The sequence below is a fragment of the Oryx dammah genome, unplaced genomic scaffold (genome assembly GCF_014754425.2).
Source record: "Oryx dammah isolate SB20612 unplaced genomic scaffold, SCBI_Odam_1.1 HiC_scaffold_10, whole genome shotgun sequence".
NCBI classification, from domain to species: domain Eukaryota; kingdom Metazoa; phylum Chordata; class Mammalia; order Artiodactyla; family Bovidae; genus Oryx; species Oryx dammah.
Genome location: NW_024070194.1, coordinates 21679456 through 21693531, shown reverse-complemented (window position 1 = coordinate 21693531; position 14076 = coordinate 21679456). Strand labels below are relative to the sequence as shown.

Genomic DNA, 14076 nt, shown 5'->3' with positions numbered 1-14076 from the left:
AGGGAATGTTCCTGCCTCATGGAAATGGAAACTGGAGTGTACAGAAGTTATCCTGCCACACTGTATCTTATTCCGTCTTTGTGTAGTGCCTCCGTCTGTGGCCTAGAGGCTCTTTGAGCAATGGGATCATGTCCTACATTTCTCTGTCTTTCTCTGCCACTTCTGACCCAGCCTCTCACACATCATTGTCCTTCAGTCAAAATCAACTGTCCTCCCTGAGTGGAGCAGAAACTGCCTTGAGCGAATGCCCGTTGGGTTGCAAGCCTTGTTCTCTTCATCATCATTACCATCACCGTTAATCCTTACGTGGCTCTCACAATCAGCTAGGCATTGTTCTGAGCCTGTCTGTGCTTTAACTTAGTTAATTTTCACAACAGCCCTCTGAGGTAGCTACTCTTAAAATCCGCTTGTCATGGACAAGGGAAGTGAGTCACAGGAGGTGAAGTCACTTGCCTCAGGTTACTCACTGAGTTGGTGGCAGAGCCCAAGAACTGTGGCTGCAGGGTCCAGAGCCTCAAGCAGCACAGTCTGTGTACTATCTCACTCGGTTCCCACTGTGTCTGCACAGCCAGGTACACTGGCCTCCATGCCAGAGTAGAGAGCACAGCAGCTTCAGAGATTTGAAAAAGTTGCTCATGGTCAGGGGGTGGAGATTTTAACCCAGGTTTGTTTTGTTTCTCTTTTTAGTATTTATTTTTACTTACTTATTTGGCTGCGCCAGGTCTTACTTGCAGCGTGCAGGATCTTGAATTGCAGCATCTGGGATCTAGTTCCCTGAGCAGGGATAGAACCTGGGCCCCCTGCATGGGGAACACAGAGTCTTAGCCACTGGACCACCAGGAAGGTCCCTTAACCCAAGTTTTTTAACTCTAAAACAGTTCTTTCTGTTGGCGGCTCACCTGATAAAGAATCCGCCTGCAGTGTAGGAGACCTGGGTCCAGTCCCTGGGTTGGGAAGGTCCCATGGAGGAGGGCATGGCAACCCACTCCAGTATTCTTGCTTGGAGAATTCCAGGGGCAGAGGAGACTTGTGGGCTACAGTCCATGGGGTCGCAAAGAATTGGACAAGACTGAGCAAGTAACACTTAGACTTTCACTTTTCTGTTGTCCAGACTGCCTTTTCAAGAAAGGTTCATTTGGGCTGTCTGAGGGCTGTGCTCCTGATTCTCAGATTGGTGCACCGGAAAAAGATTTATATGGTGGGGGGGTTTGTGAGGGGACATCTGCAGCCGATGTGCTAGAGGACAGTGTCATTCTCTCTTTGAGCGACCACTTAGCCTGCTGTTCGTTTAGTGTGGCTTGCTGACTGCTCCCAGCTCTAAAAGTTAAAAGGAATACTTCTGTATTAGAAATGAGCTGTTCTAGACCACTGTGTCCTCCTTCTTGGTTTAAATCTAATTTCTAAATATCGAGAAGTGATACCTGTCTTACTTGATCTGCAGCCCTGTTCCTCTCTGTATGTTCTTCCTTTCCTCAAGTGAGTCCCCTGTTGACCTCGCTGAAGACAAGTGGGCAGTAGGGCATGTGGTAGAGGAAGGAGCCCGGGGACTTGAGCTAGAACTTGGTTGTAGAAGCCTCAGAGTCTTTCTGATATGCACCCGTCCTCACTCATCCTTTGTATCAATCAGCACCAAGCCCCCTAGATTTCATCTCTTGGTAGCTCCTGATCGTGTACTTGTTTCCACCCTCCCCACACCCTGGAATGCAGCCACCATCACTCCTCGCTTGCACAGTGCCTGCCATCACCCCAGACAGTTCCTTGCATCTCTGTGATGTTTTTTTGACAAAATAGCCAGACTGATCTGTTACCAGAATCAGATAATGACTTCTGCTGCCCGATTAGAAACCCTTTATTGATTTTTGTTGCTCTCTGGATGAAGATCCAACTTCCTGTGTGGCCCACAGGCCCCTAAGGTCCAGCTCTGGCCAGTCTCTCTGACGCACCTCAGGTCACCCCTTGCTGTCTGCACTGCAACCATACAGGCCTCTCAAGTTTACCCTGTCGTCTCCTCTTCCACCAGCTCTTCCCCCGAGAAAGGACCCTTTGCACATACTGTTCCTTCTCTCTAGAATAGTCTTTCCCTATCTTTTTGTCTCTTTAATCCTCTCTTCCTTTAGAGCTCACTTCAAGCATTACTGTTTCCAAGAAACTGTCCTAGACCTGCTTCCCACATCTAGAGCAAGTTCCTCTTATTACACTATATCTTCTCATTGTCCTGATTATTTAAATCAGTGTGTTCCTACTAGACCATAAGCTCCATGAGTATGCCTGTACAACATTGTGTCTTCAGAGCCCAGCATATAACCAATACCCAGTTTAGGAAGGAATAAATGAGCAAACGAACAAATGACTAGGCCAGGAGTCCCACATCAGGCAGGTCCACTCTGACAGGCCGTTAGACCAGGTGTGGGTTCAGGCATTAGTGCAAAGCCTATGGGCTTTGGTTCGTTTCCTTCAGCTCGCCCCAGTTCCTCCTCATCCCAGTAGAATTGTCAGAATGGCTCCACATGAAAGCACTGTTGGATTTAGTCCCTGACTGCTTGGTGCCTGCTCACGGGACACCTGGCAACAGATTTTTCTGAGGTCATAGGTGTGCAAGGGTGTGCCAGTTCCTTAAGTAAGAAGATGTGTTGGCTAAAAATCTCCAGTGCTGGATTTTACACTACCTCCCTCCCTGCCTAAACCAGGATCTGAAGACACAGAAATAAATTATGTGCCCTTGAAGAGCTCATAATCAGGTAGCAGGGCAGAAACTTAAACCATCAGTACATTGTGCAAAATCACATCACTGACATATGAAAAGGTGCAGAGGTGATGCTGGTGATAGAAGTAATGTTTGTTGCCTTCCTTCTCTGTGCCTGGTACTTTATTTCTCACTGTAATCCTGTGAGATGGGTACTGTTATTCCCATTTTGCAGATGAGGAAATTGAGCCTCATTGAGGTTAAATTACTTTCCAGGACTGCTGAACTAGTAAGCTGCAGAGCCACGGTTCAGTAATCCTCGCTTCACCATCATACGATGCTCCCTCTGTGCAGAGGGCAGTCCAAGGAGAGAGACGAGCTGAGCCTCAAGGAGGTCAGGAAGGGCTTCCAGAGAGTGGAATAAAAGCTGAGCCTGCAGGTTGAGAAAGTTTCCCAGGAATGCGGGGCAGGGATTGGCAAAGGAAATGGTAATGCGGCTCAGAGGCATGGAGTGGCGGGGCATGTTTGATGCGCCCTGAGGAGTCTAGGGGTGCTAGAGCCCAAAAGGGAGGAGGGGCAACAGGTGGGCTCAGGTGGGCAAGCTTGGCCTGAACAGGCGGGGTAGCACATTGAGGGTGCCAGGCTGCAGGACTGCTGGAAGCCTTCCAGGTGGGCCCTGTGTCTCCGTGAGTCTGCTGACCTCAGCAACCTTGGGGCTGAAGCTCTGAGCTCCATCTGTCTCTCTTATGGCAGGAGAGGTGCTGAGAGGGGACCGGATTGTCAACACCCCTTTCCAGGTTCTCATGAACAGTGAGAAGAAGTGTGAGGTTCTGTGCAGCCAGTCCAACAAGCCAGTGACCCTGACCGTGGAGCAGAGCCGGCTTGTGGCTGAGCGGATCTCAGAGGACTACTACGTCCACCTGTGAGTTGTCCTCTGCTCCCCGCCAGCCTTGGGTTCCCGGAGGGGCGGGCCCTGACGGAGCGGTGGTCTGAGGGACTGAGTGGGGCCTTGGGTTTCCAGCATTGCGGACAACCTGCCCGTGGCCACCCGGCTGGAGCTCTACTCCAACCGCGATGGCGACGACAAGAAGAAGGAGAAAGATGTGCAGTTTGAACACGGCTACCGGCTCGGCTTCACAGACGTCAACAAGGTATTGGAATGCCCTAGTGTGCTGAGAGGGCCGGGGAGCCACGCCCCAGCCATGAGCACTTGGGGCCACAGAGCAGGGGGAAGCCTACAGCTCTAGGCTTAGAACAGAAAACACAGGGATGGCCCTGGCAAGTTCCTGCTGGCGCCCCCAGGTGTGGTCTGTCGGAAGTTTGGGTGCTGGTGGGCAGGGCGCTAGCAGATGCTCCAGAGGAAGTGGAAAGTGCAGTGCCTAAAACCTCAGATCCTGTGTAGCTGTATGATCATATGGATTACGAGAGTAGTTCTGCCCACCCCACCCCCACCTCCAGGAAAAATCTGGAATTTCGTCAGTGTGTTAGAGTGAGCTAAGTGGTGATCAAGAGCATACAGGTTCTCTGGGTTTTGAATCCTGCCTTACTAGTTGATGAGTGACCCTAATCCTACTTCTTTCACCTCTCTAAGCTTTGTGTTCCTTTTCTATAAAATGTATGATAGCCATACCTGCCCTTTGGGGGGTCATGCAGAGTATATCAGATAATCTGTGTAAGCACTCTGCAGCACAGCCGCTGAGAAATACGCTAGTGGTGCTGATTGTAACGGGGATTCTATTTGTCATTTTCTAAACTGAACACATATTACTTAGGGAATAAAGAACCAAGCACATTTCTCGAGGCACAGTCACTGTCCTCCAAGGGCTTCTGTCATAACTGGGGCGAGAACTGACAGTGAGAGACCCTGGATCTTAAGTCCCAATTCCAGTCCCATGGGCAGTGCCAGAGGAGTTCGGAGGGAGCATACATGCATTCAGGTTGTCACGGAGGAGGTGGGCCTTGAATACTAAAGAGGCTTGAGCTGCATGAAGTTGGGACGGCGTTCTAGTTGAAGTGAACGCTGTGAACGGAGTTCAGGGTGGGGACCATTCACGAGGCAGGGAGAGATCCAGGGGAACAGGTGAGCTCACCTGTCTGAGAATGTATGTCAGGGTTACAGGACAGAGGGCCTTGAATCCCAGCCTGTGGGGTCTGGACTTTAGTAAGCCCCACTGAGCCCTGGAGGGTTCGCGAGTAACGGACTGCTATGAGAGCAGTGTATTTGGAAGGTTGGTGCGGCTGGGTCTGTTAAATGCGGGAAGGGACCGAATACCTGGCCGGCCTGCCTGCCTGTGTGGGTTTGCTGGTGGTTCCCTGGCTCCAGCTCCTTCGTCGCCTGTGTTGCCCTGCTCAGATCTACCTGCACAACCACCTCTCGTTCATCCTCTACTACCACCGGGAAGACCTGGAAGAGGACCGGGAGCACACGTACCGCGTCGTCCGCTTCGAGGTGATTCCCCAGAGCATCAGGCTGGAGGGTGAGTGGGTAGGTGTGGCCAGGGGGCAGGGCTGGGTGGGCCTGGGCTCCCACACCTGGGGCCTCTGCGCCCTTGACTCCTGACGTGGCTGATAGGGGCCCAGCCAAGCTAGGGTCGCTGCATTCCCGCTAGAGAAAGCAGGGACAAGGGGAGAGCTGACACGCTGAGCCCTGGCCTGGCACCTGCCGGTTGACCCCCTCCCGGCCACCGGGGAGGTGTGTCCTGATTATGATGGGAACCAGAGGCTCAGAGAGCTTGGCAACTTGGCCATGACCAAACAGCAATCGGGCTTGGCTGGGCCCATCATAAGAACCAGCCAGCTCAAGAACAAAGGGCAGAGGTACAGACAGAGCTGTTGGGCAGCCAGTCTCAGTGTTTGTGCTTCTGCGGGTGAGTGATTGGCGTAGACTAAGGTTGGCCCAGGGTCAGCCGTCCTGTGGGAATTTGAGAGCCCAGGCCCAGCCCTCTGGGCCTGACTGAACCTAGTCCAGCTTCACCTCGCCTGGCAGCCCTTCCTCACCAGAGAGCACACTTCCACTTAGTAGGCCTGGTCTTCTGTCCACTGTGGTCGTGGGTTTTGGGACTTTTTTTTTAAAGGTGTGGAACCTGGTATTCAAACAAACAAAATAATACTCAGAAGTCTCTTGTAAAATGTAGACCCTGTGCTTTCGGGGCGCAGACTGCCTCTCCTCCCGCCAGTGTTGTGGGTGCAGCCTGACATTTACTGTGTGAGTGTTTGACAGCAGCTGCTGCCCCCGTGGTTCTTCGAGGTTGGAGACCCTGTCTTCTTTTCTCACTGTTTTTAGCCCAGTGCCAGGCAGACAGTAGGCGCCTGCTTATTGTGTGTTTGTTCCTGAATGAATGGGCGATGGCAGGATGAATAGATGAGTAAAGGAAGGGAGAAAGTGACTGAGGACTGACTGCTAGAGCGCCGGGACTCTGGGGACTGAATGAGCGAGGAAGCGTGTGAGACAGTGGGCTGGCGGTGTCTGCGTGTTGAATGGGACTGACTGGACGAGCAGGTGGATATTTGCTACGAGTGAAGGAAGAATCTGTTTGACTAAACAGGGACTCACACCCACTCCCTGCACGCACCTCTCTGCAACCCCTGAGGCTCTTTGAAAAGTCAGGGCTCCAGGGAGCACAGTTTTAAAGCTGTCGTTGCCAGCTCTTCTCCCAGCCTCTTCTCAGCAGCACACCACCCCCGTGTACGGCCCCAGAACAGTCCCTGGATAGTGGCACCTGCCCTCCCAGGAACAGACTGAGTCTCTGTCTCTCGTAGACCTCAAAGCAGATGAGAAGAGCTCATGCACCCTGCCTGAGGGTACCAACTCCTCGCCCCAAGAAATTGACCCCACCAAGGAGAATCAGCTGTACTTCACGTACTCTGTGCACTGGGAGGTGAGAAGGGGCTGCAGCCACAGCTGTAGGGGAGGAGGGCTCGGCTGGGCGGGAGAGGTCAAGCAGGAGGCTTGGCTCTCAAGCACTCCCTCCCCACCGCCAGGAAAGTGACATCAAGTGGGCCTCTCGCTGGGACACTTACCTCACCATGAGTGATGTGCAGATCCACTGGTTTTCTATCATTAACTCCGTCGTGGTGGTCTTCTTCCTGTCAGGTGAGAGCTGTGGGCTGGAGGGTGGAGAGAACAAGGGGCTGAGGTATCTGTCACATCGCTCACGGGGAACTTCAAGGGTGTTCTTGGAGCCCAGTGTGGGTCAGAAACAGACATCAGGGCTCTGTGGGGGCATCAGGTACACAGGTGAACACGACTCAGCCTCTACTCTGGAGGGCTCCTTGAGGAAGACCGCGCCTCTCTTCACACACACCTCCATTGGTTCATTCAACGAGGGTTCGTCATTGCTCACCCTTTTGGGGCCCGAGCCACGTGCTGGATATGGTGTTGAGCAAAACTAACCCAGCCTCTCCCCTCACAGTCTATACTCAGGTGGTAGGAGAGAGACAGAAAAGCCCCGGAGTGATGGAGTTCCAGGTAATGCTAAGTGAGGAGAGGGTGAAGGCTGCCTTAGAGAAGACCTCTCTGAACAAGGAGCCGCATTCAGAGACCCAGGGAAGGACTCTTCTCGCCAGGGTCACACAGCCCTGCTGTGGGACAAACTTGGTGAGAAGCCAGATGATGTGAGGACGGGAGGGCAGTGGACATAACTGATCTTTTCAGTATCAGAGAGGAAGTAAAGATGTTGTCTTCATTAAACATTTACCCTGGGACCAGCTGTGGTACAAATAAACACTTCACAAGCCTCCCCACTCCTTCCAGCCAAGCCTAAAAGCAGTAAGTTAGCTCAGGGTCGGATAATCCGTTGTCTTAGCCGCTATACCGCTGCCTAGAGAGAAACAGCCCGTGCCAGTGCCGATGGGGGCCTCTGAACTGTTTGGGGTGTGTCAAGAGGAGATGTCTTGAAGTGTGAGTAGGAGTTAAGGCAAAAGGAGTAGCCTGGGTTATAGGCACACAGGTGAGAGGGAGATGGGCCATGACCTGATACCCAAAAGCAATAAATGACCAGAGAGGTGAGCCTGGGGAAGTTAGAAGGACCAACCATTGGAGGAACAGGGATGCTGTTCTCCCTAGAGTGGAAGCAGTGTCCTGTGACAGCCTCCACCAATCCTAGCAGCTCAGTCCTCCCCCACACACTTGAGGGGTGACCCTCTGTTTGCTCCTCCCCTGGTCGCTGAGCTGGAGCCCTGCCCAGGAGAGGACCTGAGGCCACTGCGTAGCCAGTTCCCACTGAAGAAAGCCACACAATGCTGGGGGGCCCAGCAGTGCAGATGACTCAGCTGGCAGTGCTGACGGCTTCTCTTCCTCCCGCCCCCCGCCACCCCGTTTGTTTCAGGTATCCTGAGCATGATCATCATTCGGACCCTGCGGAAGGACATCGCCAACTATAATAAGGAGGATGACATTGTACGAGGTCTTGGCTGGGGAGGGATGGACTTGCAGAGGGAGGGTGGTCTAGCAGCAGAGCTCCAGGCCTCCCAGACCAGAACTGGGGGTGGGGGTGGAGGGTTGTGTGATCATTCATAGCACAAACCTTGAAAGTATTGAAAAGGAAAACAAAACGTTTAATGACTCAAAGTGATTGGGATAGATTTTCTCATTTTATTTTGCTTTTTTATGTCTTTATTTTTGTCTGTGCTGGGTCTTCATTGCTCTACACAGACTTTCACTAGTTGTGGCAATCGAGGGCCGCTTTCCATAGCAGTGTGAGGGCTTCTCATTGTGGTGGCTTCTCTTTTTGCAGAGCACAGACTCTAGGGCACACGGGCTTAATTTGCCCTGCAGCATGTGGCATCTTCCCAGGCCAGGGATTGAACCTTTGTTTCCTGCATTGGCAGGCAAATTCTTAACCACTGGACCACCAGGGAAGCCCAGCTTTCTAATTTCCAAGCTTTCATAATGGAAGAAAACTGGATTGATTTGATGACATTCAAATACTGTATGATACTTGATTGATATTGATTTGACATACATAATCCTTTATGTCAAAATAAAACAGAAAAGTAAAATGGCAAACAATATATGCAACAAATTTTTTAGAAGATGATAGTTATACAATATTGTGAAGTAATTATCCTCCAATTAAAAATAAATGTTTTTAAAAAGGAAGATGATGGTTAAAAGAACTGGTATTAAAAAACACTAAAATTCTCTAGTGTGCTGATGAACAAAAAATACAGACAAGGATACATGGCTAATAAACATGTGAAAAAGTTTTTATCTTAGGCATAAGTCCCCAACATGGGCTTCTCTGGTGGCTCCGTGGTAACGAATCCACCTCCCAATGCAGGAGACGCAGGATCAATCCCTGGGTCGGGAAGAGCCCCTGTAGAGGGAAATGGCAATGCATTCCAGTACTCTTGCCTGGGAAGTCCCATGGCTAGAGGAAGCTGGCAGGCTACAGTCCATGGGGTTTCAGAAAAGTTGGACACAACTTAGCAACTAAACCACAACATCAAGCCCCCCACATGCAGTTTCAATCATCAGAAGACAGTTCTGGACCTTCAAATTAGCACAGCTCTGTATATATAGTATTACTTGTTGGCAAGGTTAATATGAAATAAGCACCTTTTGTGCCACCTGTACAAGTGTAAACTGGTAATTTTCTGAAAAGTAGTTAATTGACAGTAAGTTTCATAAACTGTCAAAAAGTTAACGTATTTATTTATTTATTTTTTAATTTTTGGCCTCACCATGTGGCATGTGGGATCTTAGTTCCCTTAGCATCAAAACCACAAAAATTTGATCTAGAAATATTTATAGCAGACTTGTTCATAATTTAAATAAACTGAATATAGACTGATATCCCTTAATAATAACTTGGTTATAGTATAATACAGCTGTACAATGAAAAATTGTACAGCTATTAAATAGTAATTGTAGAGAGTATGTACTGACCTGAGGTAATGCTCACGACCATCCCTCAGCTGAAAGTAACCAAGTAAATACAGTATGATCCCAGTTTTACTGTTAAAAGCTATATACACATACACACGTATATATCTAAAGGGCTAAGGAAATAGATCAAAACACGGATTATTAAGTATATAAATCATTTTTGTATTTTTCTGGATTTAGTTTTTAATCCTTAAGTGTTTACGAGTTTTATATTTTTTGTTCAATCTTTCTGGATTTTTAAAAAATTGTCTGTGATACACATTTACTACTTTTTGTTCATTTGAGTATCATACTAAAGAATTTTTTTTTAACTTTATTACAGATGTAAGAGCACATACAGACATACGTAGAGATATTGTGGACTCAGTCCTAGGCCATCACAATAAAATGATTATTACAATAAAGCAAGGGAGACAAATTTTTGGTTTCCCAGTGCATATGAAAGTTACGTTTATACTATACTGTTGTCTCTTAAGTATATAGCAGTATGTCTAAAGAAGTACCTTAATTTAAAAATACTTTAGGGCTAAAAAATGCTAACCAACATCTGAGCCTTTATCTAGTCATTATCTTTATCTGGCCTCAATGTTAATGGCTACTGACTGATCAGAGTGTTGGCTGCTGAAGCTTGGGGTGGTTGTGGCAATTTCTTAAAATAAGACAGCAGTGAAATTTGTTAAATTCTCACAGCATCTTCACCAGGAGTAGATTCCATTTCAAGAAATCATTTTCTTTGCTCATCCATAAGAAATAGCCCCTTACCTGTTAAAATTTTATCATGAGATGGCAGCAATTCAGTCCAGTCTTTAGGCTCCACTTCTAATTCTAGTTCTCTTGCTGCTTCCACTGCATCTGTAGTTACTTCTGAAATCTTGAGCCTCACAATTTCATCCATGAAGCTTGGAATCAACTTCATCAATACTTCTATTAATGTTCATATTTTGACCTCTTCCTATGAATCACTTAATGGCATCTAGAATGATGAATCCTGGGACTTCCCCGGTGGTCCAGTGGTTAAGACTCCGTGCTTCCAGTGCAGGGTGTGCAGGTTCAATCTCTTGTTGGGGAACTAAGATTCCACACGGTGCACTTTAGCAAAACAAAAACAAAAAACCAACACCATTAGAATGGTGAATCCTTTCCAGAAGGTTTTCAATTTACTTTGCCCAGATCCATCAGAGGAATCACACTGTCTTATAGCAGCTTTAGCCTTATGAAACATGTTTCTTAAGTAAGACTGCAAAGTCAAAACAATGCCTTGACCCATGGGCTGCAGGATGGACGTTAGCGGGCATGAAGATAACATTAATCTCATTGTACATCTCCAGCAGAGCTCCTGGGTGATCAAGTACTTTGTCAGTGAGCAGTAATACTTTGAAAGGAGTCTTTTTTTTTTTTTTTTCTGAGCAGTAGGTCTCAACAGTGGGCTTAAAGTATTCAGTAAACCACGTTGTAAATAGACGTGCTGTCATCCAGGCAGAGTGGATTTAACGTAATTCTTCAAGGCCCCAGGATTTTCAGAATGGTAAATGAGCACTGGCTTCAACTTAAAAGTCACCAGCTACATGAGCCTGTAACAGAGTCAGGCTGTCCTTTGAAGCCAGGCATTGACTTCTCTCTAGCTATGAAAGTCAGCGGTGGCATTTTCTTCCAGTCGGAGGCTGTTTTGTGTATATTGAAAGTCTGTTCAGTGTAGCCACTGTTAATGTAGCTAGATCTTCTGGATAACTCACTGCAGCTTCTCCATCATCACTTGCTGCTTCACTTTGCACTTTTATGTTATAGAGATGGGCTTCTCTCCTTAAACCTCATGAACCAACCTCTGCTAACTTCAGACTTTTCTTCTGCAGCTTCCTCACCTGTCTCAGCCTTCACACAATTAAAGAGGGTTGGGCCTTGCCCTGGATGAGGCTTTGGCTTAATGGGATCTTATGGCTGGGTTGATCTCTCCAGACCACTCAGACTTTCTCCATAACAGCTATAAGACTGCTTTGCTTTCTTATTCCTATATTTGCCAGAGTTGCACTTTTAATTTCCTTGAAGAACTTTTCTTTTGCTTTCACAACTTGGCTGAATATTTTGTGCAAGAGGTCTAGTTTTTGGCCTGTCTGAGCCTTTGACAGGCTCTCCTCTCTAAGCTTAATCATTTCTAGCTTTTGATTTAAAGTGAGAGACATGTAACGCTTCCTCTTACTTACACATTTAGAGGGCATTGTAGGGTTATTAATTGGCCTAATGTCAATATTATGCCTTGGGGAATAGGGAAGCTGAAGAAGAGGGAGAGAGATGGAGCAGCTCGTTCGTTAATGGAGCATTCAGACCATACGTTTATTGTTTGTTTGCCATCTTTATGGGTACAGTTTATGGCAGCCTCAAACCATTTCAGTAGTAACATCAAAGATCACTGATCCTCAGTGGTCCAGTGGCTGGGACTCCATGCTCCCAATGCAGGGAGCCCAGGTTCCATCCCTGGTCAGGGGACTAGATCCCACATGTCGCAACTAAAGATCCTGTGTGCTGCAACCTGTGTGCCACAGCTAAGACTTGGTGCTGCCAACTAATAATTAGGAAAAAAAAAAGATTATTGAAAATAGATCACTATAGCAAATATAATAATAGTGAAAAGTTTTGAAGTATTGCAAGAATTACTAAAGTGTGATGCAGAGACATGAAGTGAGGAAATGCTTTTGGAAAAATAGTGCCGGTAGACTTGCTTGATGCAAGTTGCTACAGGCCTTCGATTTGTAAAAATTACAGTATCTGTGAAGTGCTGTAAAATGAAGCGCAGTAAAATAAGGTGTGTTTATATCATTTTTATGATCAGTAAAAAAAAAAAAAAACTTGTAAATATACCACTCAGAAACTGTCACAGCGTTTTAGTGTGTTGGTTTACATTATTTTTTCGTGCAGTAGGTTTGTGGCATGTGGGGAGGAAATTTTCCTTTCATACGGCTGTCTGCTCATGTTAGTGGCCTCCTTTCCCCATGTGACAGTTCTCTGAGAAGTACTTTCTGACTCACACTCCTGTGTAAGAGTAGAGCTGGTTGACACATCTGAGGCACCCTCAACCCAAATCAGAGGATGTGGGTCCTAGGGGTGGTCCCTGCAGGAGCTGCCTCCTTGGAGGCCAGGAAGAGCCTCACTCTCTGGCCCTTTGCTGCAGGAAGACACCATGGAAGAGTCTGGCTGGAAGCTGGTGCATGGCGACGTCTTCAGGCCCCCCCAGTACCCCATGATCCTCAGCTCCCTGCTGGGCTCGGGCATTCAGCTCTTCTGTATGATCCTCATCGTCATCTGTGAGTGGGCCTTGCCGGGCTGGGGTCGGGCGGGGGGAGCAGCACAGGCCTGAGTCCGAGAGAGGAGTGGGCTTCCCTTCCTGGGGCAGAGGGGCTTGTCAGCATCTCTGGGCCAGACAGAAGCATCTGTCCTAGCAGAAGGGCTGCTCCCCTCAGTCACAGGCCCCAGTGCTTTGCTCCTCAGATCTTGCCAGCACCATCCATAGCCCCCGCACAGCCACACTGCCAGTGAAGCCACGGATCAGCACGGGGAGGTTGGCCTCCTTTTGCAGCTAGGCATTATATGACCTACGCCTTTCCACGCCAGGATTAGACTGGAATCAGGTCTCTTTTCTCAGAAAACACCCCCCAGAATGATTATATAGTGGCTACAGGCAGTGCTGAAGTCAGTCTGCCTACTTTTCTTTTTTTGCTGACGTATAATAACTGCTGCACCCCTCTGAACCCCAGCTAAGACCCAGTCTTCTCCTGTAGAGAGGAGGGCGGAGGGAGAAGGGAGCCTCATCCAGCCTCACCTGAGCTGGGGCCCTGTCAGCCAGCGGGATGGGGTCCTCGGGCTGGAGACCCTGACGTTCCCTCTCTCCCGCTCCCTCCTCAGTTGTGGCCATGCTTGGGATGCTGTCGCCCTCCAGCCGGGGAGCACTCATGACCACAGCCTGCTTCCTCTTCATGTTCATGGGGTAGGTGTGTCTGGGGGGCTCGGGGCCGACTCAAGTGGCCTCCGCTTCAGCTAACAGGTCTCCTTGGTGTGGACCCCTGCCATTTCCCACAGGGTGTTTGGTGGATTTTCAGCCGGCCGTCTGTACCGCACTCTGAAGGGCCATCGGTGGAAGAAAGGGGCCTTCTGTGTAAGTGTCCCAAACCGCCTCCCTTTGCTGGTGGGGAGCTGAGGTGCTTCCTCCTGGGCTCCTCGGGAGCAGTCCTGGGGGGTGTTCAAGGCCAGTGGCTGGGCAGCAGCATGAGGGATGGGAGGGGTGCATCCAAGGAGGAGCCCTGGGCTCTCACTTCACCCATGGGCGCTTACCTCTGAAGGCCTTGGTTGCCACATCGATGAAAAGAGGGAATTGAAATAAGGTGATTTTTAGCCTGCATTGTCCCATGGCTCAAGAACAAATAGAAATAGGGGATTCAGAATAATAGGAGTTAGGCACCGAGCCCAGGTGTCAAAAGTTTAAGGTCAAAACCTGATCAGCAGGGCTGCTGGGAGA

At 48.9% G+C, this 14076-nt stretch overlaps 1 protein-coding gene across 2 annotated transcripts in view; it reads left to right on the top strand.

The window, feature by feature from the left end:
* The window catches only part of TM9SF4 (transmembrane 9 superfamily member 4), a 51377-nt gene that overhangs the window by 25661 nt on the left and 11640 nt on the right, over window positions 1–14076 (top strand). The window contains exons 4-12 of one of the 2 annotated variants that reach the window (XM_040247573.1): window positions 3437–3605; window positions 3705–3834; window positions 5037–5160; window positions 6443–6561; window positions 6665–6776; window positions 8011–8081; window positions 12736–12868; window positions 13467–13548; window positions 13641–13716. In XM_040247573.1, coding sequence (XP_040103507.1) covers window positions 3437–3605; window positions 3705–3834; window positions 5037–5160; window positions 6443–6561; window positions 6665–6776; window positions 8011–8081; window positions 12736–12868; window positions 13467–13548; window positions 13641–13716 — 1016 coding nt within the window. The remainder of the gene's footprint in view (window positions 1–3436; window positions 3606–3704; window positions 3835–5036; window positions 5161–6442; window positions 6562–6664; window positions 6777–8010; window positions 8082–12735; window positions 12869–13466; window positions 13549–13640; window positions 13717–14076) is intronic. The other variant, XM_040247574.1, reaches the window with a different exon arrangement.